This window comes from Calidris pugnax, unplaced genomic scaffold (genome assembly GCF_001431845.1).
Source record: "Calidris pugnax isolate Ruff unplaced genomic scaffold, ASM143184v1 scaffold148, whole genome shotgun sequence".
NCBI classification, from domain to species: domain Eukaryota; kingdom Metazoa; phylum Chordata; class Aves; order Charadriiformes; family Scolopacidae; genus Calidris; species Calidris pugnax.
The window spans coordinates 988,206-1,010,082 of NW_015090926.1; the positions used below are offsets into that span (position 1 = coordinate 988,206).

Here is a 21,877-nt window from a genome sequence, read left to right on the forward strand (position 1 = left end):
GTATGGGGAAGCACACACAGTCCCTGAGAGGCCGCTGTGCACAACCCTTGGAGCCCAACATATCTTGAGAATCCTTCATCTGATCAGGCAGAAAGGAAAGCTGTGCATCCCCTGCGCCTGCTGGCTAGTGGCGGGAGCACTTGCACCAGATGAGTCATCTTGGGCCACCCAGCCTGCTGAGAAGAATGAAGCCCCCATAGCCCAAGGGGAAGTGGTTAGCAACATGCTACACTTCCTAGACACACACAAGTCTATGGGGCCATATGGGATCCATCCAAGGGTATTGCAGGAGCTGGGCGGAAGTTCTTATCAAGCCACTTTCCATCATTTATCAGCAGTTGATAAATTGACTGGAGCTTAGCAAATGTGATGCCATCTACAAGAAGGAGGATCTGAGAAACTACAGGCCTGTCAGTCTGACCTTGGTGCCAGGGAAGGTTATGGAGCAGATCATCTGGTGTGCCATCATGTGGCATGTACAGGACAACCAGGTGACCAGGCCCAGTCAGTATGGATTAATGAAAGGCAGGTCCAGCTTGACTAACCTGATCTCCTTTTATGACAAGCTAAACTATATGGCGGATGAGGCTGTGGATGTTGTTTACCTGAACTTTTTGGGTGGGAGTACTCCCCGGGTAAAAAACTGGCTGGAGAACTGGGCCCACAGAGTTGTGGCAAATGGAGTTAAATCCAGTTGGCAGCTGCTCACAAATGGTGTTCCCCAGGACTCAGTATTGGGGCTGGTCCTCTTTAATATCTTTATCAACAATCTGGATGAGGGGATCAAGTGCACCTTCAGTAAGCTTGCAGATGACACCAAGTTGGGGAGGAGTGTTGCTCTGCTTGAGGGTAGGAAGGTTCTACAGAAGGATCTGGAGAGGCTGGAGGGATGGGCTGAGGACAGTGGTATGAGGTTTCAACAAGACCAAGTGCCAGGTCCTGCACTTGGGTCACAACAAACCCCTGCAGTGCTACAGGCTTGGGGAAGAGTGGCTGGAGAGCTGCCTGGCAGAAAAGGACCCGAGGGTCAACAGCAAGCTGAATATGAGCTGACAGTGGTCCCAGGTGGCCAGGAAAGCTAAGAGCATCCTGGTTTTGTATCAGAGATAGTGTGGCCAGCCGGACTAGGGAAGTGATCGTCGCACTGCAGTCAGGGCACTGGTGTGGTCCCACCTCAAACACTGTGCTCAAGGAAGACATTGAGGTGCTGGAGTGTGTCCAGAGAAGGGCCACGAAGCCGGTGAAGGGTCTAGAGAAAAGTCTTCTGAGGACCAGGTGAGGGAACTGGGGTTCTGCTAAGCACAATTAATTTCAGTCAACACTGTCACTTACCTGTTTTACTTCCAAACAGTTAAACAACATTGAGTTTTTTCTACAACAAAACTGGTATCATAATGTTGTCTATTGTAATAGATGAACACTGACAGAATGAAAGCTAGCAGAAAGGACTAAGAAGGCAAGGAGCTAGCATTCGAAGTATTGATTAGTAGATACTGACACTGTCTTTACATAGCTTAGTCAGGCTAAATTGAGATAATTTTGGCACAAATTTCACCATGCAATAATAACAATTTTTTTTTTCAGCCATTCAGTCACATGTACTTCTCTTACACGTTACACAAATAAATGGTTACCTGAACCATTTACAGCACCACTGGAAATCTGTAGAATCTGATGCGAGACTTGTATTCTTCATTTGCCATTTCTATACCAAAACCTATGCCTATAACAGCAAATCATTTTCTAAATATGCCCATTAGCTAGGAATTCAACTTCTATCTCTCAGCTTCCCAAACTGCTCTGTCCCTTGCACAGGTCATCAAAAAGGCAAATTAACTGATTAGTCACAGCATGGGGATGTAGATTAATTTCATAAAATTTTTGCTTATCTTTAGTCATACAGACTTCTCCTTGGCTGCACTTAAAGTAGGTAATACCATGCGGACAGACCTAAAAACCAGTAAAAATATGTGAAGACCTTCACCTTGCCCAAACTGTGCTGAAGCACAGTAAAAGGAAGGCGTTGGATGAAATCTCACAAAGCCGAAGAGCAGTCTGTTTCTGCCCCACTCTTCTCTCCGATCTACTATTTACAGGCATTTGCCTCAAGGGGCAGGAGAGCAAACTCTTACTTGTTTTTTACCAAATGAAAAAAAGTTGGGTTGAAGGCAATTTCTACAGTATTCTGCAGCACAGAATGGCCATAGTACAGCGAAGAGTGGCTGTACTGTGATTGCAAAATTTTAATTCTGTAAAGAGGCTGTCAACTGAACAGCCTGTGATAAATCTGATGTTGAACAAACTGAAGTTTTTTTCCAGTGCTAGAATCTTTCTTTATGCAGAATATAAATGGAAAAAGTCTTCAAACCTCCCAAAATAGAGAGAGAAGAAGCAGAGAAGATTATGGAACAAACAGATAAAATGACCAATAGCACATTATAGGCACCATCAGAGATTCACTTAACGGGTTAACTTGAACTCACTGATGAAATAGCTCAAATTAAGGTAATATGTAACCTCTTGTACAACACTTACTCAGCCTTTTTAAACTGGAAAGAAACAAATGGGATGAAAAATTTTTAAAAGGGTTATCAAGACAACTGGACAACTGGAGGACTACATACTTGCTCTACATTGCTGAGGTAACTTAAAGCTCTAAGAGCGTATATGTATACCTATGATAGCCTGGGGAAGAATCAATAGCTCTTCTGTAAAAGGAAGTCATGGCTCAAAACTGCAGAACTTCTTTGAAAGATTCAGCAAGCATTTGAATAAAGGAGATTTGATTGATTAGTGTACTTGGATTTCCAAAAGTTACTTGACAAAGTCCCTCACCAAAGGTTATTGAGGAAGCCACAGAAGGCAGAAATTAATTAATAGCTGGTTAAAAGCTACAAAAAAGGGAAGAAGTGCTCAGTTTCATAGTGCACAGAGGTAATCAGTAAGTCTGACAGACCAGAACCAGTGTCTGCTACTCAACAAGCCAGTACAGGAGCTGGGATGAGAAATGAGGGGACACTAGCTGGTTGGGTTTTTTTAATAATCAAAGTACTTCATAGTGCTGCTTCTGCCCAACTGAAGAGCTGCAAGTGGACTCTACTGAGATTGAGTGACAGGGTATCAAACGGGAAATTAAACTCCATGTAAATAAATACAAAATTATGAATACTGAAGACAATCCTAATTTCACACATTAAACAGACTAAGCACCCTATTATCACAAGCAAAGAAATCTTGAATCTTGAAATCTAAGCAAAAGTTTCTCACATAATCAACTCCATGCCCAATTGTAGTTTAAAAAAAAAAAAAAAGGCAACCCCAAATCCAGCAACTGTTAAAGTATTAAACATTATCCCCTGTATAAATTCAGTGTGTGAATATCTCCATCTGTGGAGATATTCAAAACTCCACTGGACACAGTCCTGGAAAACCTTCTCTAGCTGACCTTGCTTAAGCAGGGAGGTTGGACTAGATGATCTTAAGAGGTTTCTGCCAACTTCATCCATTCTGTGATTCTGTGTTACATCTTCAGCACTTGCACGCAAATCTACATTACTATTCCAATATGAAGAACAGAGCTGAAGCTTCAGATTTGGCTTCAGATTTCTGAAGGTTGAGCGACTGCTCTGGGAAGTATCCTTACATGTTTGCCCTGTTCTTACACTGCTTTCTAGGTATATGCTTCTGACTACAACAGGAGATGGGAAACTGGCCTAAACAGATCTTTGATGTAACTCAACACAGCCATTCTTTCACTACAAATAATTTTGGATGACCAGTTAATTTTAAATGCATATTGCAAACATATATGCATACATTAGTCAGTATAGAGAAAACAGGATTTTCAGATGTGATTTTTTTTCAGACTTTGAAATGGCTGAAAGTTCTGAAAACAAATGCTTAGTGCTTCCAAATAAAATGTCTCCACAGGCAGAATGCAAAACCTATCCATGTTATCATTAGAGTTGATTCTTATTGAAAGGCAAATTTAAGTTTCCTTTAAACACAATAACACACATACCCACTGCACTACATGCTCACCTCTAAGATCAACAGCTCCAGTTTAGATACATTTTCCACTAGCCAGGCATTAAGGATACAGAAGACCACAACATCAGCCCCCAAAGAGATTTTGATTTCAATTTAAGATAAGAATGTGACTAGGAAAATTTGGCTGATCCCTTGGTGATGTCAACAGATCAATATTGAACTTACTGCTATCAAGAAGCAGACGCTTTCAGTGAAAATCAATGCAGTTATTCTGAAGATAAGCAGGAATAACTCTCCTGATTCATCAAGGCAGCTCCAGGTAATATGGGCAACCATGTTGTACAGGCTCTTTCACAAAGTGATCACATACCAATTTTAGGCACATTTCTTGTCTCTCCTGCTCATATTGAAAAGGCTGTTACAGACTACAGATGGTTAGATCCTTTCTTCTAAATTGCAATTTTTATTGTAATCTTGGCCAAGTTACTTCTCTCCTCCCTTGCATGCAGGAGGAATCCTTACATTTAAGTGAATTATCCCAGCTCACAGGTGTGGTTCTCTATTGGAGAACTTTCATCACCTTTCCCCAGCACCCTGGTGGACTAAAGAAACCCAATTCCTCCACAGCATATTTTCAGATGAAAAAATTACAAGTAAGTTTAAATGGGATTTTTCATAATACACATGAAGGCAAGCATTTTATGCCATTGTTGCAGTCACTTTTCACAACTGCAATTATGTTGGCTGGATAAAAACTGAGGGCAAATCAGGTCCTATCAACTCACAGACCCACATAATTTTCAAGTACCATTTAAAAACATGCTATTTTTCATTTTTGCTTGACAGTTACTGGAGCTGAGTCCTTCTACATTCAGGAATCATTAAATTTACCCACACTTAATCCACCTTCCAAAAATGGGAGGAGGAGAGTGGGATGGTGGTAGAAACCTGCCTGCATAATGAAATGTAATCTCTCACTTCCCATGAAACTTCAAGATTTCTGTCAGTTTTCTGACTAGCACACTAATTATACCCTGTTTGGCACCTATTGCAAGAATCGTAGAAGTGTAGAATGCCCAATATTTCAGCTTCTGAGGTTGCACTCATAAAATACAGTGGAGAATATTTCTTCCTCTTTGCATAAAGACAATTGAGAGTGCTCTCCAAAGAAAGTGCTAGGAGCTGGGGGGAAGGAAGGTGAGAACAGCCCCAGGTGTCCTTAGCTAAAGGAGCAAGAAGTCACGGCAAGAACATAAAGGAACAGATTCATCCTTGGTATGGGCCATGCTGCAAGAATTCCTTTTCAGTTTCAGTTGAAGCGGGGTAATGGTATAGAGGGGAACAGTTTTATAAACCATCTGCTTTTAGGATTTTTTTCTCCCTTTCAAGAAAATTTGCCTATGCAATCTAACCTTCATCAGAAGTTTGCCAGAAACACACACTGCTCTTTACTTCAATGTTTCTATTTTTTGCTGACATGTATGTTTGAGCAATATTCCTTTGGTTTGTTACGCATCTTATTTAATAATTTGATTATTGACTTCAGCATAAACTTAGGAGTATGCTGATTCAGTTTGCTGGTGATAAACGAGCAGAGGCATGGGCGATACGGGTGAGGGCTATACGTATTAGAAAGGGAACACTATACTCACTACCTGGGGAACCCGAGCAAGAGAAAGGGGATAAAATGTGGCTTTATTAACTGCAAGGTCACGCATTACAGACAAATAACAAGAATTTTGCTATAAAATATGTCTCATCAATTGCAAACCGAGGAAGAAAATGGGAGACATACAGATTGAGCAACAAACAACTGGACAGCTACAAGATGCCAAGATAGCAGCTGTGAGAAAGGCAAATATGATCCTGTCCGATTCATTAATGTTTATTGTTCTTATTAGAAAAGTCTGAGAATTCTGTAGCTGAGGTCAGCAGACAAACACAGCTTCTGCAACCTTCTTATGTTCCAGTAGGGAAATACATAGTATGAAGGCTGCACCGGTTTTGTGTAACATGTGAAACACAGTCCAAGCAGGAACCAAAGACAGAAGGCTAAAACAGTTAATAGAGGGACCTGCATCAAAACTCTCATAAGGCACCATGGTACAAGAGATAAACATAGTTTGTTCTTGCAATCTGGTTACTTTATGAGTCAAGAATGTCTTTAATTAACACAAAATGTAAAATGTGAAAGTGTTTGTAAATTTTAATTTGAAATTGTTGAAAAATTCCATGCTGTGAAACTGTCCCTTATCCACATCATGCCAATACTTCAATTACTCATCCTAACTCAAAACAAAAACAAATGCCAAAATACTGAAATTTATCATGGAATGGAAACTCTGGAGTTTCTCAAATCTGCCAGTTCACTAGTGCAAAGATTTGATGCACTAGTGAAGATATGTGGATAGAACAAACTTTAACAGGCATGACTCTCAAGCATGGTCTTCCAATGGTCACATGCCATTATGGATAACTAACACATCTTGCTAATAATTATTACTCTGTTTCAGCTGTGACAAGGGAAAAACTTAATAAAATCATCTTATTATGTATTCAATACAGCTGAAAAACATGGTTCATAAGAAGCATCATGCAAACAATTTAAACAGGCTACATGGTAAATATTTATTAGAATCATAGAATTGTCTAGGTTGGAAAAGACCTTTAAGATCATTGACTTCAACCGTAAACCTAACACTGCCAAAACCACCACTAAACCGTGTCCAAGCACCATGTCTACATGTCTTTAAATACGTTCGGCAACACTGAGTCAGCCACTTCCCTGGGCAGCCTGTTCCTGTGCTTGATAACACTTGTTGTGAAGAAATGTTTCCTAATATCCAATTTAAGCCTCCCCTGGCACAACTTGGGGTTATTCTCCACTTCTTACTTGAGAGAAGAGATCGACCCCCACCCCTCTACAACCTACTTTGAGGAGTTGTAGTTGTGGAGAGCTGTATGTAGTTGTAGAGGGTGGTAAGGTCTCCCCTCAGCCTCCTTTTCTCCAGGCTAAACAACCCCAGTTCCCTCACCTGCCCCTCAGAAGACTTGCTCCCTACACCCTTCACTAGCTTTGTTGCCCTTCTCTGGACACGCTCCAGCACCTTAATGTCTTCCTTGTAGTGAGGTGCCCAAAACTGAACACAGTATTCGAGGTGGGACCACACCAGTGCCAAGTACAGGGGGATGATCACTTCCCTAGTCCGGCTGGCCACACTATCTCTGATACAAACCAGGATGCTCTTAGCCTTCTTGGCCACCTGGGACCACTGTCAGCTCATAATCAGCTGGATCTTGACCAACACCCCAGGTCCTTTTCTGCCAGGCAGCTCTCCAGCCACTCTTCCCCAAGCCTGTAGCACTGCAGGGGTTTGTTGTGACCCAAGTGCAGGACCTGGCACTTGGTCTTGTTGAAACCTCATACCACTGTCCTCAGCCTATCCCTCCAGCCTCTCCAGATCCTTCTGTAGAACCTTCCTACCCTCAAGCAGAGCAACACTCCTCCCCCTGCCCCTCAGAAGACTTGCTCCCTACACCCTTCACTAGCTTTGTTGCCCTTCTCTGGACACGCTCCAGCACCTTAATGTCTTCCTTGTAGTGAGGTGCCCAAAACTGAACACAGTATTCGAGGTGGGACCACACCAGTGCCAAGTACAGGGGGATGATCACTTCCCTAGTCCGGCTGGCCACACTATCTCTGATACAAACCAGGATGCTCTTAGCCTTCTTGGCCACCTGGGACCACTGTCAGCTCATAATCAGCTGGATCTTGACCAACACCCCAGGTCCTTTTCTGCCAGGCAGCTCTCCAGCCACTCTTCCCCAAGCCTGTAGCACTGCAGGGGTTTGTTGTGACCCAAGTGCAGGACCTGGCACTTGGTCTTGTTGAAACCTCATACCACTGTCCTCAGCCCATCCCTCCAGCCTCTCCAGATCCTTCTGTAGAACCTTCCTACCCTCAAGCAGAGCAACACTCCTCCCCAACTTGGTGTCATCTGCAAGCTTACTGAAGGTGCACTTGATCCCCTCATCCAGATTGTTGATAAAGATATTAAAGAGGACCGGCCCCAATACTGAGTCCTGAGGAACACCATTTGTGAGTAGCTGCCAACTGGATTTAACTCCATTTGCCACAACTCTGTGGGCCCAGTCCTCCAGCCAGGTTTTTACCCAGTGAAGAGTGCACCTCTCCAAGCCATGAGCAGCCCGGTTTCTCCAGGAGGATGCTCCAGGGATTGTATTCATTCCCCAAAAAGCAAACATAACCAGTTCACAAAATAGGGACTGACAGCACAAAAAACCTAACATTTGTTGGGCTTCTTATTTAAAGAATGAATTTCATCAGCCATAATTTAGATGGTCATCTGCAAGGGAAATACATCTCCTATGGTTGCTTCCATAGCAAATTATGTTCCATCTTCTAGAGTCATGCAGAAAAGAAATGTGAAGAGGTTAAAATATTTTGGTTTATTTTTTTTTAATACATAAATATTGCAAGAACAATAGAAATAGAATAATAGAATAGGATAGATCAAACCAGCTAAAATCACTTTACAGTAACATGGGCTATTATCTTTTAACTAGACAAGCTGAATATTCATATGGTCAAAAAGATACTGGTGTGTTGAGGAGGAGGAAAAGGCGGAGGAGGAGATGACCAAGGTTGTTTTGTCATTTGAAATGAATGATTCTCTGGAAATAGAAGAGTATTCTCTTTATGCTACTGCCAATCAAGTCACCTCTGTGAGCAAGTTTTTATAGTAATGAATAAAACTGCCTTTTCCACTCAGTTTTAATCCTGTTCCACCTACTTTTGAACACCTAATATGAATTATGCATAGAGATGGTATTTGAATTTAAATTAAAAAAAAAAATTATCTGCATATTTATTATGGAGGTATTATGGAGATGGATTTCACCTCTACGATAGTCAGAGTAGAAAACATGCCAGTGAATTGTAGGGTGTCATCTCTTTCATTGCAGATTTTCCATTACACGTTGACCCAGTCTGGCAATTGATTACTCTCTTACTTAGCATTCATTGATTACTAATTTTAACACCATTCCAAGTTCTGTTCTTGTTTGCAGTTAAGATACTCTTGAATTAAATTGCTCTGAAGGGAGAATCAGATGCAACAAATTTACCACCCCTCCTCTCCCCTGCAGCAAACAAAATGAAATAATTTTGCCTTTTTAGTGTCTGAAGTGTTGCTCCAGTATCACCAGCTACTTGCTGTTCTAGCACTATTTCGTTAGGACTGGACCTGGCTTCCTCTTTCAACTCAAGTTAATCTGCTGTCATTTAGCCAACAAACTGGTGTAGAGTGAACAGTGCACTCTATAGCATTTGCAGCTTCCATCTGGCTGCAAAGAATCCCAGGGGGAAAAAAAAAGGTGGGGGGGAAGGATAGGAAGAAAGAAAAAAAACACTTTTATTTTGGTTCTTCATCCGATTACCTGAAACCTAAAGTCACTAAACAAGATTATTAGCCATTTCCTAAATGACCATCCCTATCCACACCATGAAGTGTTCATTCCAAATTACAAAATCAACTTCACGGCTCTTCCCTTTTTAATTTTACTAACCTAATCTGCCAGAAAATCATGAGGATTTGAAGAGAATGTAGAGATACGGACCACTCACTGCCCCTACAGCACAGGGTGGAATGGCAAGGGGGGCATCAGTGAAGCTAGCAGGTAAAATTACTCATGTACACGTATTTTACAGGTCTCTGAACTTAGATTTTGATAACGATGACAGAGTTCCCAAGAAGTTTTGCGATCAGTTTCAGGAAACCATTATTGCACAATATGGAAAGCTGACAAGCAAATGTTCTCCATCAGGAAAACAAACATCTGTAAAGCACTGTATACCAGAATCGTGGTTCATTAATATAGAAAACATGTCAATCGGCTAAAATAAAATAAAGAAAAAAACAGTATTTGTCCATAGCAGACTTCATCTTCAGGCCTTATAAGCGTTACAAAGAAATCCATTTTCTCTGCAACAGTATAAAACTATGTAATACCACCACGTTAAAAAAAATAATAAATGTGTGCCAAAATTGAAATAATTTCTGGCCTAAAGCATGTTCTTAAAATGCTCTCATTGGTCCACAATGTTAGGCTGGTGCAGGACACCTAATAAATCAGAAACAGCAAACACCATCTTGCATATACAGTGAATCTGAAAGAGGTTCTTTCTCAAGCTTGAATAAAATTCAAACTGCTAATCTCCAAAGAATATAAGCAGCTAGAAAGTCTCATTATTAACGGAAAGTTGCACAATTTATGGTCAGCCTTCCACAGAAGGGGTATGAAAGTCCACTCCTTTCAAAACAGTATTAAATTTTTTTTACAGCTAAACACAAAATAAAATCACATAGCACCTTCTTTGGTACTGGCAATGTGCCTCCATTAACAAGTATTACTTAAAGAAAAATCAATATTAATATTATTTCAGAAGTACTTTAAGATAATACCATACTTCTTACTCCACGGATATTCATTAAGATCTCACACACTTCTTTAATTTCCATTCATTCATGAGTGCAAAATTGTTCATTGAAATTAATTTATTTAGATTAAATTGGAATCCTTGCATTTTATTTCTGAGCTAATCCCAATCTTTTTGTGAATTTGTTATCTACTAATGTCAGCGTTTGAGCTTTTTATTAAATGAACAAATGTCAACAAGCAATTCACAACTTGTGGCAACTGATCTGATTGACTAACGCCCCTCAGTCACACTGCTTCATTAGAAAACATAAAATCAAGATATTTGTAGAACATTTCTGTTTATGCAGCATTCAGCTCTGCTAAAATCTGTGGAGAAATCAGGGTCATCTTCATGAATAAAGCCACATCAACTGAGTATTTTAAGATGCAGTATAAGTTCCTAAAGGCAATGAACCTGGCGGACATGGATATGCTTTAAAGATAAATAAGTAACAACATTGGTGTGTTTATGACAATCTGAATTGAGAAGAAACTATGGATACTTCAAAGAAGGAAAAATTATTGGGAGGGGTTGGGGCGGGGGGGGGGGGAAGCTGGTTTAGAATGATGCCTCTTCCTTAAGCCCAAACAACTGCTTTTTTTGACAATGCCTGGAGAGAGGCCAGAGGGGAGATGCATCCCATGTCTGGAGATAAGGACTGTGGAGATGACATCAGTTCTGAGGTAAAGTTGCAGTTCTGGCATTTTATCTGTGGCATATGGAAGCTCACAGCGAGGTATGCATCGGTGCACAAACTATATGTTTGTTGAAGGGCTTAAATTGTAATGTTGTTTTTGAGGCTGTGCATTATAAATCTTGGACTTGCTTTTACCACTGTCTTATCCCCCCCAAAAAGTAATATAAATAGATAGTAAACTGTCAAAAATTTATAAATTTTTTCCCTTTATCATTTATTTTGCTTTTTATGGTTCTTGAGTTCTAGCATGGACAACGCTGTATGTGAAAGGAGGACAACTTATAAACGACAGCATTAGGTTGTTCAGGTGATCACTTCACTCATGTCAGAATTAGCAGACAGGTCCGACCAGGGATTTTTGTGGTTCATGACAAATAATATCTCTCCTGTTATCACGTGCAGATGAAACTCAAAGAGACAAAAGCTTTGGTTGCTACAGACTGAATGGTCTCTTTCAAAGTCATGTTGTAGACCCTCCTAACTTAGAATTACTTTAAAAGGAAAGCAACAGACCTCAGCAATCTATTCTCAGGGCAACACATGCAAATATTGATGGTCCCCAATAGTCCATGTGTTTTAAGTGATATTAACCTATAACAGTGACAACACCATTTTTGCATTCAATCCATCAGCAAAAGATACATTTGCAATTTGTATTGGTATATTTGTATTATATCACCATTATTCCATCTTTCTGTTTCAAACATTTTATAGTCTAAGAAATAGAGCATATATAATGTATATGTTGATCAAAACCTCCACACTTGAAAAACGGTCTTGGAGAGCCCACTTTCAATGATTTTTTTCCATTGCATCACGCTAACAGATCTTACAAAAACCCACAGCTAACCAGGAAAAAAGAAGTAGGCTTCCACGGGCATGACCACAACCTTCCTACAAACTCCAGTAAAACTGAAGGAAAATGTCAATCTGTCCTTAAGACACATAATCCTCAGCGGTCACAGTATGTTCGTGCTGCTCCGAAGCACGCTGCAGCCGAGATAACATTCTGAGCAGAACCTTCCCTGCTAAACCTGTCACAACAAAACATGCATCTACGTTCCGAAACTGATCTTATTTCCTAGGTCAGAAACAGCTGGGACAGGGTCGCAGGCAACGAACTGCAGTCTTGGAACAGAGCAAGGGAGAAATATGCTTTTCTTGCCTCGTTTGGATGGGTTTCTAGAGTTTTAAAAGCTAACACAGACAGACACTGGGAAAACACATCCTGTGCAGTTTTGCCAAAAGAGGGGTCACTCTGAAAGACCTTTCTTAACACAAAAGCAAGGCAAAGGTGACAACAAGGAAGCAGCATGTTTCCACCACACAAAAACTCCTAAATTAAATTCTTAATGATTCGCCAGCCCAGATTTCACAGAGCTGCTAGCTCAGACTCCAGAGGACAAGGAAGAAAAAAAGCCCTCATAAAGTGGAGATGAGTTTAGTTTTTAACAGCAGAAATCAGTAAGTTAAAGTGCATTTTCTGGTGATTACAGACTGGCTGATGACACTGACAATGCAAGCCAAGTGAAGGATCACTAACAACAAATGTAAGGGTATTTCCAAGGTATCAATGACTGGTTGTAAAAGCTATCATTCTTACCCATTTTTTTTTTGATGGAGAAGATAGGGAAACCATAAATGTTGAAAAAGACATCAGACAAACCAAGAACCAAAAGCAGTGTCACCATTTGGAAATACACAGAACATCTGGTTACCCCTTCTCAGAATGAACCATCACTGTACTGCAAAAAGAACATCCCTTTTGACATCAGTGATTGTTCAGATAATAAAGGTCTGCTTATTGTGAGGAGAGGAAGCATGCTAAAAATGCCTAAATGAAGACATCAACAGCAAATACGCAAGTTTAGATGTTTAAATTCTGCTTCATTGTGAAAGCACAACGGACCATGTTCTTCCTTTTTATGCAATCTTAACTCCAGTCTTACCAAATGGCTCAGATGTTTTGTGCATACATAGATGAAAACAATATTCAAATCCTTGCCATTTTTTCCACACAACATGCAGTGTCAGAAGATCACTTTCCCAAAGCCCAGCCAGCCTTCTGGCTAGCAGAAGACCACAGAAGAATCATTGGGGTTTACTGCAATAAAGCTAGCTCAATTTGTATAAACAAAACTAGGGTGGGGAATTACTATTTTCTTTAATTTTCTGACTGACCTTTTCAGACAATATTCCGGAAGATAAAACCACTTTGATCTAAGTGACTGAAGAGGATGGGTAGTTCTTCCTAGTAAGTACTTGGACTTCTGCAGATGGGGTGCTTGCTACAGCAAACAGTATTTTTTCACTAACATTCATACTTCATGGTCTTTTCAAATGTGGCTATTTACTACATGAGCAAGCATTTAAACGTCTGTTCCTGGCAGAATTCTGCCTATGAAACTGTGTCCATTACAATCCCTTACACGATACTATGCACACTTGGACACACACCTGAAGGCACAGCGGAATGAACACATACTTACTCCTCATACCACAGGGCTTCAGCAAATTTACCTGCCCTCCATCCAGAATCATTAGGCTTATTACATAATCATACTTAGGGAAATTCTTTCAACTCAACTTGAAAACACTTGCTCAATTTCAGATCTCCTGTCTCGGTAACAAGCTGAAAGAACGACTTTGTTATATCTGACTCCTTGCAGACTACTGCAATATTTCTCAAGTATGACAATTCTTGTATTACCACAAATGATACCATTGCTTTCAACTCCTAAAAGGTTTATGTGTGAAAAACTTTTTCGGTATTCTTGAGAGTACTTACTTCAAAAGCCATTCATTTCCTCCATTAGAAATTTTTTTTTTTAATTAAAAAAGATAACCAAAACCAAATGTCAAAAAATGCATGGTGGGCGACAGAAGAAATAACTGGAAAATAAATAACAATTCTCTAATGTAATTTTTCACTATTAATAACTCTTTTTTTAAGTACAAGAAACTTGTGAAAATTATACAGAATGATCATCTATTCATTCCAGCTATTCAAAACTGCTCCAGCACTCCTTTTATAGAATAAAAAGTAATGACTCAATTTATTGACAGAACAATGCATTAAGTACACAGAATACTAAGAGTACAGAGATAACGCAATGCTCTGCAAGGACTACTCTTTCATTACCCACTCTAAGTACTGAATTTTGGTTTATATAATATATATTCCCTTTAGCTTCCACGTTAATTAAAACTTGAGCAGACAGACTTTGACCTGTGCATTATGTTGAATGCATGGTATCACAATCATTCTATTAATCATCTTGCAGACTAACTACAGTTAGATACAAATACAGTCTCACTAGGACATATAATCTAGGTATGCACTAGCAAGTAGTGCCATGCAGTAGGAGCACACCAGCGTTACAGATGGTGGCAACGTGCTGATATCAACACACAAACTTTTTGCAGGTTTTATGTCAGATGAGCCCTAATCTGATCCTGTGAACTGAACGTTCACAAAAGGTTAGAGTGGATTAAGTGCTCCTGAACTGCATCTTCTCGTTCAGCTACGTTCAGCCTGCTCTGGGCACTCCAAGAGTGCCCCTTGACGCAAAGCAAAGCACGGTGAGAAGGGATCACTGGGACACTTGTTTCACAAAAGTCACTCCTGATCCAAATTAAAACTTCAGTGTAGACACACCTACAAAATGCCCTTTAAAAATAGGAATGGTATCAGCTCTTCTGTAATTGGAAACACGTAAATACATGCCATTATCAGTAGTCTATTTAAGTTCATATTTAGAAGAAAAGCTTATTTCAAATTATTTTTTTATTAAATGCAGTTATGACTTAGATATTACTGACTATACTAAAACCCAAATAATCTATTTAAGTTACAGACGTAGCAGGGTCGTTTCCTCCACCAAAACAAGCATTAACATTTCTGAAAGAAGACAGCCACAACAGTGTTGGCTTCTCTGATGTGCTTGTCCACAAGTGTTGGCAGCTAAACACTTTGTCCATCGCTGACTGAATCAACAAACCTATTTTCCATCATGGCATGATGGAAACAATGCCTCAGTCACAGTATTAACAAGAATCAGATATACACATAAGCCACTAAGAAAAATGCATATTTTATCATCTGTTTTCTGAGACCCAGTGAAGCAGGCGTTGAGTTTGCAGTTCAATGCAAAACTCCTCGCTGAAGCAGATCAATAGTTCTGCCACAGATCCCAACTGTGAATGCATTTGAACAACTGTCTGTAAAACTTAAAACTCATTTTCTAACAAGAATGGAACATTAACTGTGCCAACAAATACTCAAAAAAAGTTTTCTTTTTTTCTAACTAAGAAACATGCAGGGAGAGATAACATATAGACAAGTAACTTAGTGCCTAAGATAGGCATTTGGACAAGCGAGTAGCAATCTCTCATGGCAAAGTTCAAAGTATCTAGCCTAAGAGACCATTTCTTTTCATGATTAGAGAGCCTCAAGTGAAATGGTAAGTCTACTCTCAATTGGGTTTTTTTAATTACAGAATGGTAGAGGAAATTTTCTTTTCTTGCTTTTTCAATATCCAGTTTTTAAATTCTGAATCAACCAGTTGTTGAACTGAACCAGACAAAACTGGAGAAAATACTCTCCTTGAACTGAGTAAAGAATTTTAGTTGTCAAAACCCGGGCTATACATTGCAAATTCTGGTTCCTGGTACCCAAGCGAGGAGTTTCATCTAGAACATCAGGTTAAAAAGCTATAGAGCTTCCACAGGCAACATTCGCTGCTTGGTGTTAGTATTTATTTATGACTCTCTGGAAATTAACATGCATTTTGATGGGGACTGACTTCTCCCATCTTAGAAGTGTCTTGCTTAACAAAAATCTGTCATCCTGTTTCTGACCAATTTAGTATTGGGTTGTCTTCTCCACAGCAGCACTGCTTCAGTAGAAGGAGCAATGAGCTTGTTCACCCTAGAAGAGCCTGCTTAGGCTTAGGACAAAATGCTTTAGGACTTTTTTTAAGGGGAAAGATGAGGTGAATAGCACCCTTTCAGGAGGAAAAGGAAGTGAAAATCTTCAACTTGGAGCTATGCCGGCTAGTGCTGGGTGGTGCAATGCTCCATTGTGGTGCATTCTCCACATCCACCTGCCAGCACCAAAATGCTGGCCATACCCTCTGTATCTCCTATCTTCCTACCTCAAAGCAAGGTCCAACATACCTACCACAACAGTCCCAAATGAGGCCTCAGAACCATCTCTTCAACAACCTCCCCCATCAGCAGGAGCTGCCTGTGCCCAAAAATGCTTGCTGCTTGTGAGGGTGACAAGCAAGCTGCACTTCGTGGCACAATGTGACCTGGAGGACAGGCAAATCTACACAGGCAGTTTCTGCTCAAAGATAACTCTCCTCCAGGTTCAGCTAAGCACTCCACGCTCACATTCAGACAGCTGGCACCACATGCTGTCAGCAACATGCCTGCATCTCTTTGGAAAATTCTCCGGTCCAGTACCAAAAGTCACAAGCAAGTAAGCAAAAATGGTACTGAAAGAGGGACTGACCTACTTTAAATGCACCCCAAAGCAAAATGAGCAAGTGATTTTCAAAATAAACACGGCAAAGAGGCTGTATAACAAATGGCACTTGAGATGAAGAGAAAAAAGGTCCTCCCCACCCCCTTTTTTTTCGTGTGTGAAGGAACGGAAGGGAAACTAATTGGCATACTTTCAAAGCAAAAACTGTTTGAACTTCAAAGCATCAAGTGCAAAACCAATCCATTTCTATAAAATGATGCTTATACAAAGGAGTTACCCGATTTCATCTACTACTGCTGTTACAAAAGCAGATGCTACTGACAGAACTCATAAATAGGATTGGCAAAGATGTCACTCTGCACGCTGAAATCTTAAGTTCAAACCACACATTGGATTTACACTCTCTCTGTGCTAAGAACTCAAGGACAGAAGCCACCTATGATTCAGCTTGCACTGTCAATTCAAAGCAAGTTGCAAGTGCTAAACTCCTTTCAGTTTCAGGTCCTCAGCAAGGATTACACAATTGCAAGACTGCCCGGGAAGGAAAAGGTAACCTTGTAAGATCCTAATTTATCGTTCTTACACAAAGAAACATGCCTGTAAGTTTTCTGTTATTTTTTTTTTGTTTCGGTTTGGTTTGGGGTTTTTTTTTGCGGGGGTTGTTGTTCTTGGTTTTTGGGTTTTTTTTAAATATTATTATGTTATTTAACCTTTGAAACTGAAAGGAAGCCTTAGGGATTTGGTTGGAAATACTTCCAGCTGCTCTTGACCATTTAATACATCTGCAATACGCCTACAGTCATAACATTGGACAGCTTCAACTCAAATAGTTACATGCTTTGGTGCAGTTAGGCAAGAGAGTGCCTAAGTAAAATTCCATAACTAAAATTCCAACAAAGAGAAATTCTTTTTTCATAATACGGCTGTGTTTCAAAAAAATTGTTACTGAATTTTATCTTCAGTCAAATACCATTTCTAGACTAATCCTGAATTCAGAAACTCTGCACCAAAAGATACAGCATAGCTTATATAAGGCTAACAAAAGGATTTAGTCTTTAAGGAACATAAAAGTTTAGAACCCAAAATTATTATAATCTTTTTCCATGGGAGTGCATAAAATAAACTTTCAGTTTAAATACACTCAGAACAAAATTCCAATACCTCTAATTGACCAATGTTGCAACCTTTTGAGAAGGAACAGATAGTTCTTCTAAAACAATGGCCAAATTTTCATCTTTGAGACATTTTGAACTCCAGTTATGTGGTACACACAAAATCCCCCTGTCAGAAATGGACTAAAAGGAAGGTGAACTAGCCAGGAATTCACCAGAACATAAAAATAGCTGTCCTGAGTCAGAATAAAAGCCTGTCTAGCCTAGAATACTGTCTCAGACACAGATGCCTCAAAAAGAATACAAGAATAGAGCGAACCTATATCAATGCTGTCAAAGAAAATTCTCCTAACATTCAGCAATTTCCAGTTCAATAGTTAGCATCTTCATGTTTAATTCGTCTTACTGGATTTCCTGAATGTAAACTTGCCTAGTTGCCCATTAAACCCGTGTAAGCTTTTCGTGTCCATAGTATCCAGCGGCCAGGAGTTCCGCCACTAAACTACACACGGCACTGAAATGGTTTTACCTCTTGTGGTTCATTTTTTGCTCACTAGCTTTGTTAGGTGGCCTGCAGAGTTTGCATCAAAGTAAACACAGCAAACATGTCTAACCAGGTGTTCCATTCATGCCACATGCCTCCAGAGACCTCTGTCTCAACCTCACCAAAGGATTTACTAGGGAACCAAAACAACCAAGAGGTTTCTTCTCTAAATTCAGTTTAGAATTCAGTTACCTAAACTGAATTTCCTCCACCATTTAAAGGCCCCAACAGTCCAAATAAGGGCTTTTTGCAACTCTTCATAGGCAACACTGTCTTTAAAACCCTCAATAATTTAGTGAGACCAGTAAATATCACTGTCAACCCCTTTATTTATAAGCATGTTGAGCAGCACTGACACCTGAACTGATCTCTGTGGAACTCCACCGTTGAAAGATGACTGCTTACTCCCACCCAAGCTTTCAGGCATTTAGTATTTTTCTTGGTAGCAGGACCTTCCTCCCTCTTCTCCTGTGACTCCTTAGTTGGTCATACAAGCAAGAATTACTGACTACGATGGCTTAGGCATTTGCCAGGCACACTTTGCAGATAGGGCACTTCTTCCAAAGGGGGACTCCCATATTTGGCAACATCTGTCCAAATGCAGGTCTTCGCAGTCTTGACAAAAGACATCGTCCAATCTCTGTATTTGTTAAAGGTATTTTAGGATAGTGTCTCCTGTTGGTTATTTTAGTATATTGTTTTGATTTACTGCATCTAAAGGGATCACATACCCACCATTTTCAGCCTCATCTGATACACATACCATCACTAACCTAAGCAATGAGTATTTTTTGGTAGATGTACTCAAAATCACCTCCAAAAATACAAGGTTGGAGACAAGGTTACCAAGATAAAACAGTATAGTTTAATATTACACTTAGGAACCAAGAGGATTGTTGGATCTCCCTTAGAGATTTGCCAAGATAGACCTGGGCTGTCAGATGGAGTCAGACATAAGCATCAGCTCTCTGGATGGTGGCTCTGAATGGATCTCAAAGCTATCCTTGGGACCTAAGGATCAAGATCCCATTGCCATACCCACTAGTGCAATTTTCCCTCAGAGCAGGTACCCCCCCTAGTTCTTCTCTCTCTGTTCCCTACCTCATGATCTTTGATTAAGATGGTTCTTATCTCCTGTTTTCTTTCTGCTTTTGTTTTAAATCTTATTTCCTAGTTCTATCCAACAGTAAAGCAGACTCTACACTAGTTGGGCGTGGTTATCTTCCTTATTCAAACCTTTTGTTAGGGTTTCAGCACCTACTGTTTCACCTTGCAAGGTAGAAAACCCACTGTACCCCAGCTTTCAATAATTCTCCCTTCCTCAGACAGGAGAGTTCACATTTTAAAACCCCTTCCCAAGCTACTCAAAAAAACCTCATGAGGTATCGCCAATACAGACTATTCTTAAACAAAGTCCACAGTCACCAGCACTCATGCTTACACAATTCTAGACAGACCACATATATTTATCCAGGTGACAGAGCTGGTATCAACTGCTGTTATTCAGCAGTTCACACTCTTTTGTCAATTCCAGACACAAAACTGACACAACAGTATTTCCTCCTCTACATTTTTATGTTTCTGCATAGCTGTACAGTGAAGTCAAGTACAAATGTGGCGAGCGTAGATAAAACTATGCCTATTTAAATCTAGTTAGTGTGAGGAGCAATAGTTGCAAAAAGGTAGCAGCAGATGCTGAAGACCTGGCCAGCAAGCCAAGAATGATACTATATTGTATTTCAACAGCCTTTCCTGCCCCTATCAGTTACAGTATGGGTATGCTTCGTAGCAGTAACTTTCATTGCATTCCTCTTCTGAAAAAATACTGTACCAAGGCAACTATGTTATTACCTACAAATTTCCCACAATCATCCAGGATTTTAATACTCTTATCACTGGTAAAATTAAAAATTGCTATTTGTTACCTACTGGCTTACAGATTTAATTCGTCTACTGTAAACCCTTAAAAAAAGCTATCATTTCCTACTCTTTTTTTTTTTTTTAAAATGTTATATTCTACCCACATGAACCAACAGCTGCTTGTAGGGAGCAAAAATCGCACATGAAATATAGGCGACAGCGTTTTGCACTGGACTTCAGTTTAAAAAAAAAACTGAACACTTGGGACCTCTAAGTTGCCAGGCAGAAGCATCGGGGCAGCAGTGCAGAATTCATGAATGAACACAGACCAACCAGCTCGCTCGCCTGCACCACTCTCCAGTGAGAAGATTCTGCTTACAGAGAGGCCTATTCACAGGCTCCTGCCGCCGGTGGGAGCTTTGTCGGTGCGAGGTGTAAAGGTGCCGATCACGGCGATAACGGTAAAAGGTCTGGTATGCAGGGAGGCTGCGAAGAAGCTGGCATTTTAGTGCTCTCGCAGCGATGCCTACCATTCAGCTGATACAGCCTTAGGTCCAGAGTCTGCAAATACACAGGTAACCTGACTTAACGTAAGGCTGCTCGTGTGGACCAGCACTCCGCCTAGATGGACGGATGCCCTCTCCTGAAAATCACCCGTTTTCTTTGGGGGATGCGCACAGCTCGGCTGCCGGCAGGCGTGATTTTCCTTCGAAAGCCCTACATGCTGGGGAGAGCCACCTGGCTCTCCCGACGCCGTGCACACACACCAAAGTTTTACCGCTCGACGCAGTGCCGACGGGGAGGGGGGGGTGTCAGCCCCGGCCCCGCCGCCCCGGGCGGGAAGTGCCCGTCCCCGCCACCGCCCCGTCCCATCCCGTCCCGTCCCGCCGCCGTCTCACCGTCCCAGCTCCGACTCCAGCTCGAAGTAGTGGGCCAGGGTGTCCTTGTTGGAGCCGTCGATCCAGTAGTCGGGGGCGGCAGACCCGGGGCGGCCGGCGGCCGAGGAGCCGGAGGAGGAGGATGAGGAGGAGGATGAGGAGGAGGAGGAGGAAGAGGAGGAGGGCATGGTGACTTTCAGCATGCCGGGACGCCTGCCGAGGGCTGTCCCCTCCTCCGCGCCGGCTGCGGAAAGCAAAGCGACAAGGCGGCTGGCGGCACCTCACCTCACCTCCCTTGCTTCCTTCCTTCTTCCCTCCCTCTCTCCTTCCTTCCCTCCCTCCCTTCCTCCCTCCCTCTCTCTCTCTCTCCCCTCCTCCTCTTCCTCCCCCCGCGCCACGCCGGGCCGGGCCGGGCTGGAGCGGCGGCGGCGTGGGCGCCGGCCCGTTCCGCTGCACCATTTTTGCCCGTTCTAGAGCTGGGATCGGTTGTCAAGGCGCGCCGGGATATGTCGCTCGGCGTTTGCGGCGGATTTGGGGAGGAGGGCGTGGAGGCAGAGGCTGAGCAAGACAAATAGCGGTGGGAAAGAGGGCTGACAGATGCTCAAACATGACTGCAAAAAAAAATAAAATAATAATAAAAACAAAAAAAAAATATAGCTTCCCTTCCCACCACCACATAAAAAAAAAAAAAAATGCCATGCTGCAAAGCCACTCTTAGCTGGTAATGAAATGTGCAGCTTATGAAGTGAATATCATTATAATAAAGTATATTGTATCCCTGGCTGTAAAAAACCTTAGCCAGA

At 41.3% G+C, this 21,877-nt stretch overlaps 1 protein-coding gene across 1 annotated transcript in view; it reads right to left on the bottom strand.

Annotated features, from left to right (window-relative positions):
- CAMK4 (calcium/calmodulin-dependent protein kinase IV) overlaps positions 1 to 21,419 on the bottom strand; it is a 176,640-nt gene extending 155,221 nt beyond the window's left edge. The window contains exon 1 of the mRNA XM_014951461.1: positions 21,096 to 21,419. Coding sequence (XP_014806947.1) covers positions 21,096 to 21,277 — 182 coding nt within the window. The 5' untranslated portion in view covers positions 21,278 to 21,419. The remainder of the gene's footprint in view (positions 1 to 21,095) is intronic.
- Positions 21,420 to 21,877: the final 458 nt, after the last annotated feature.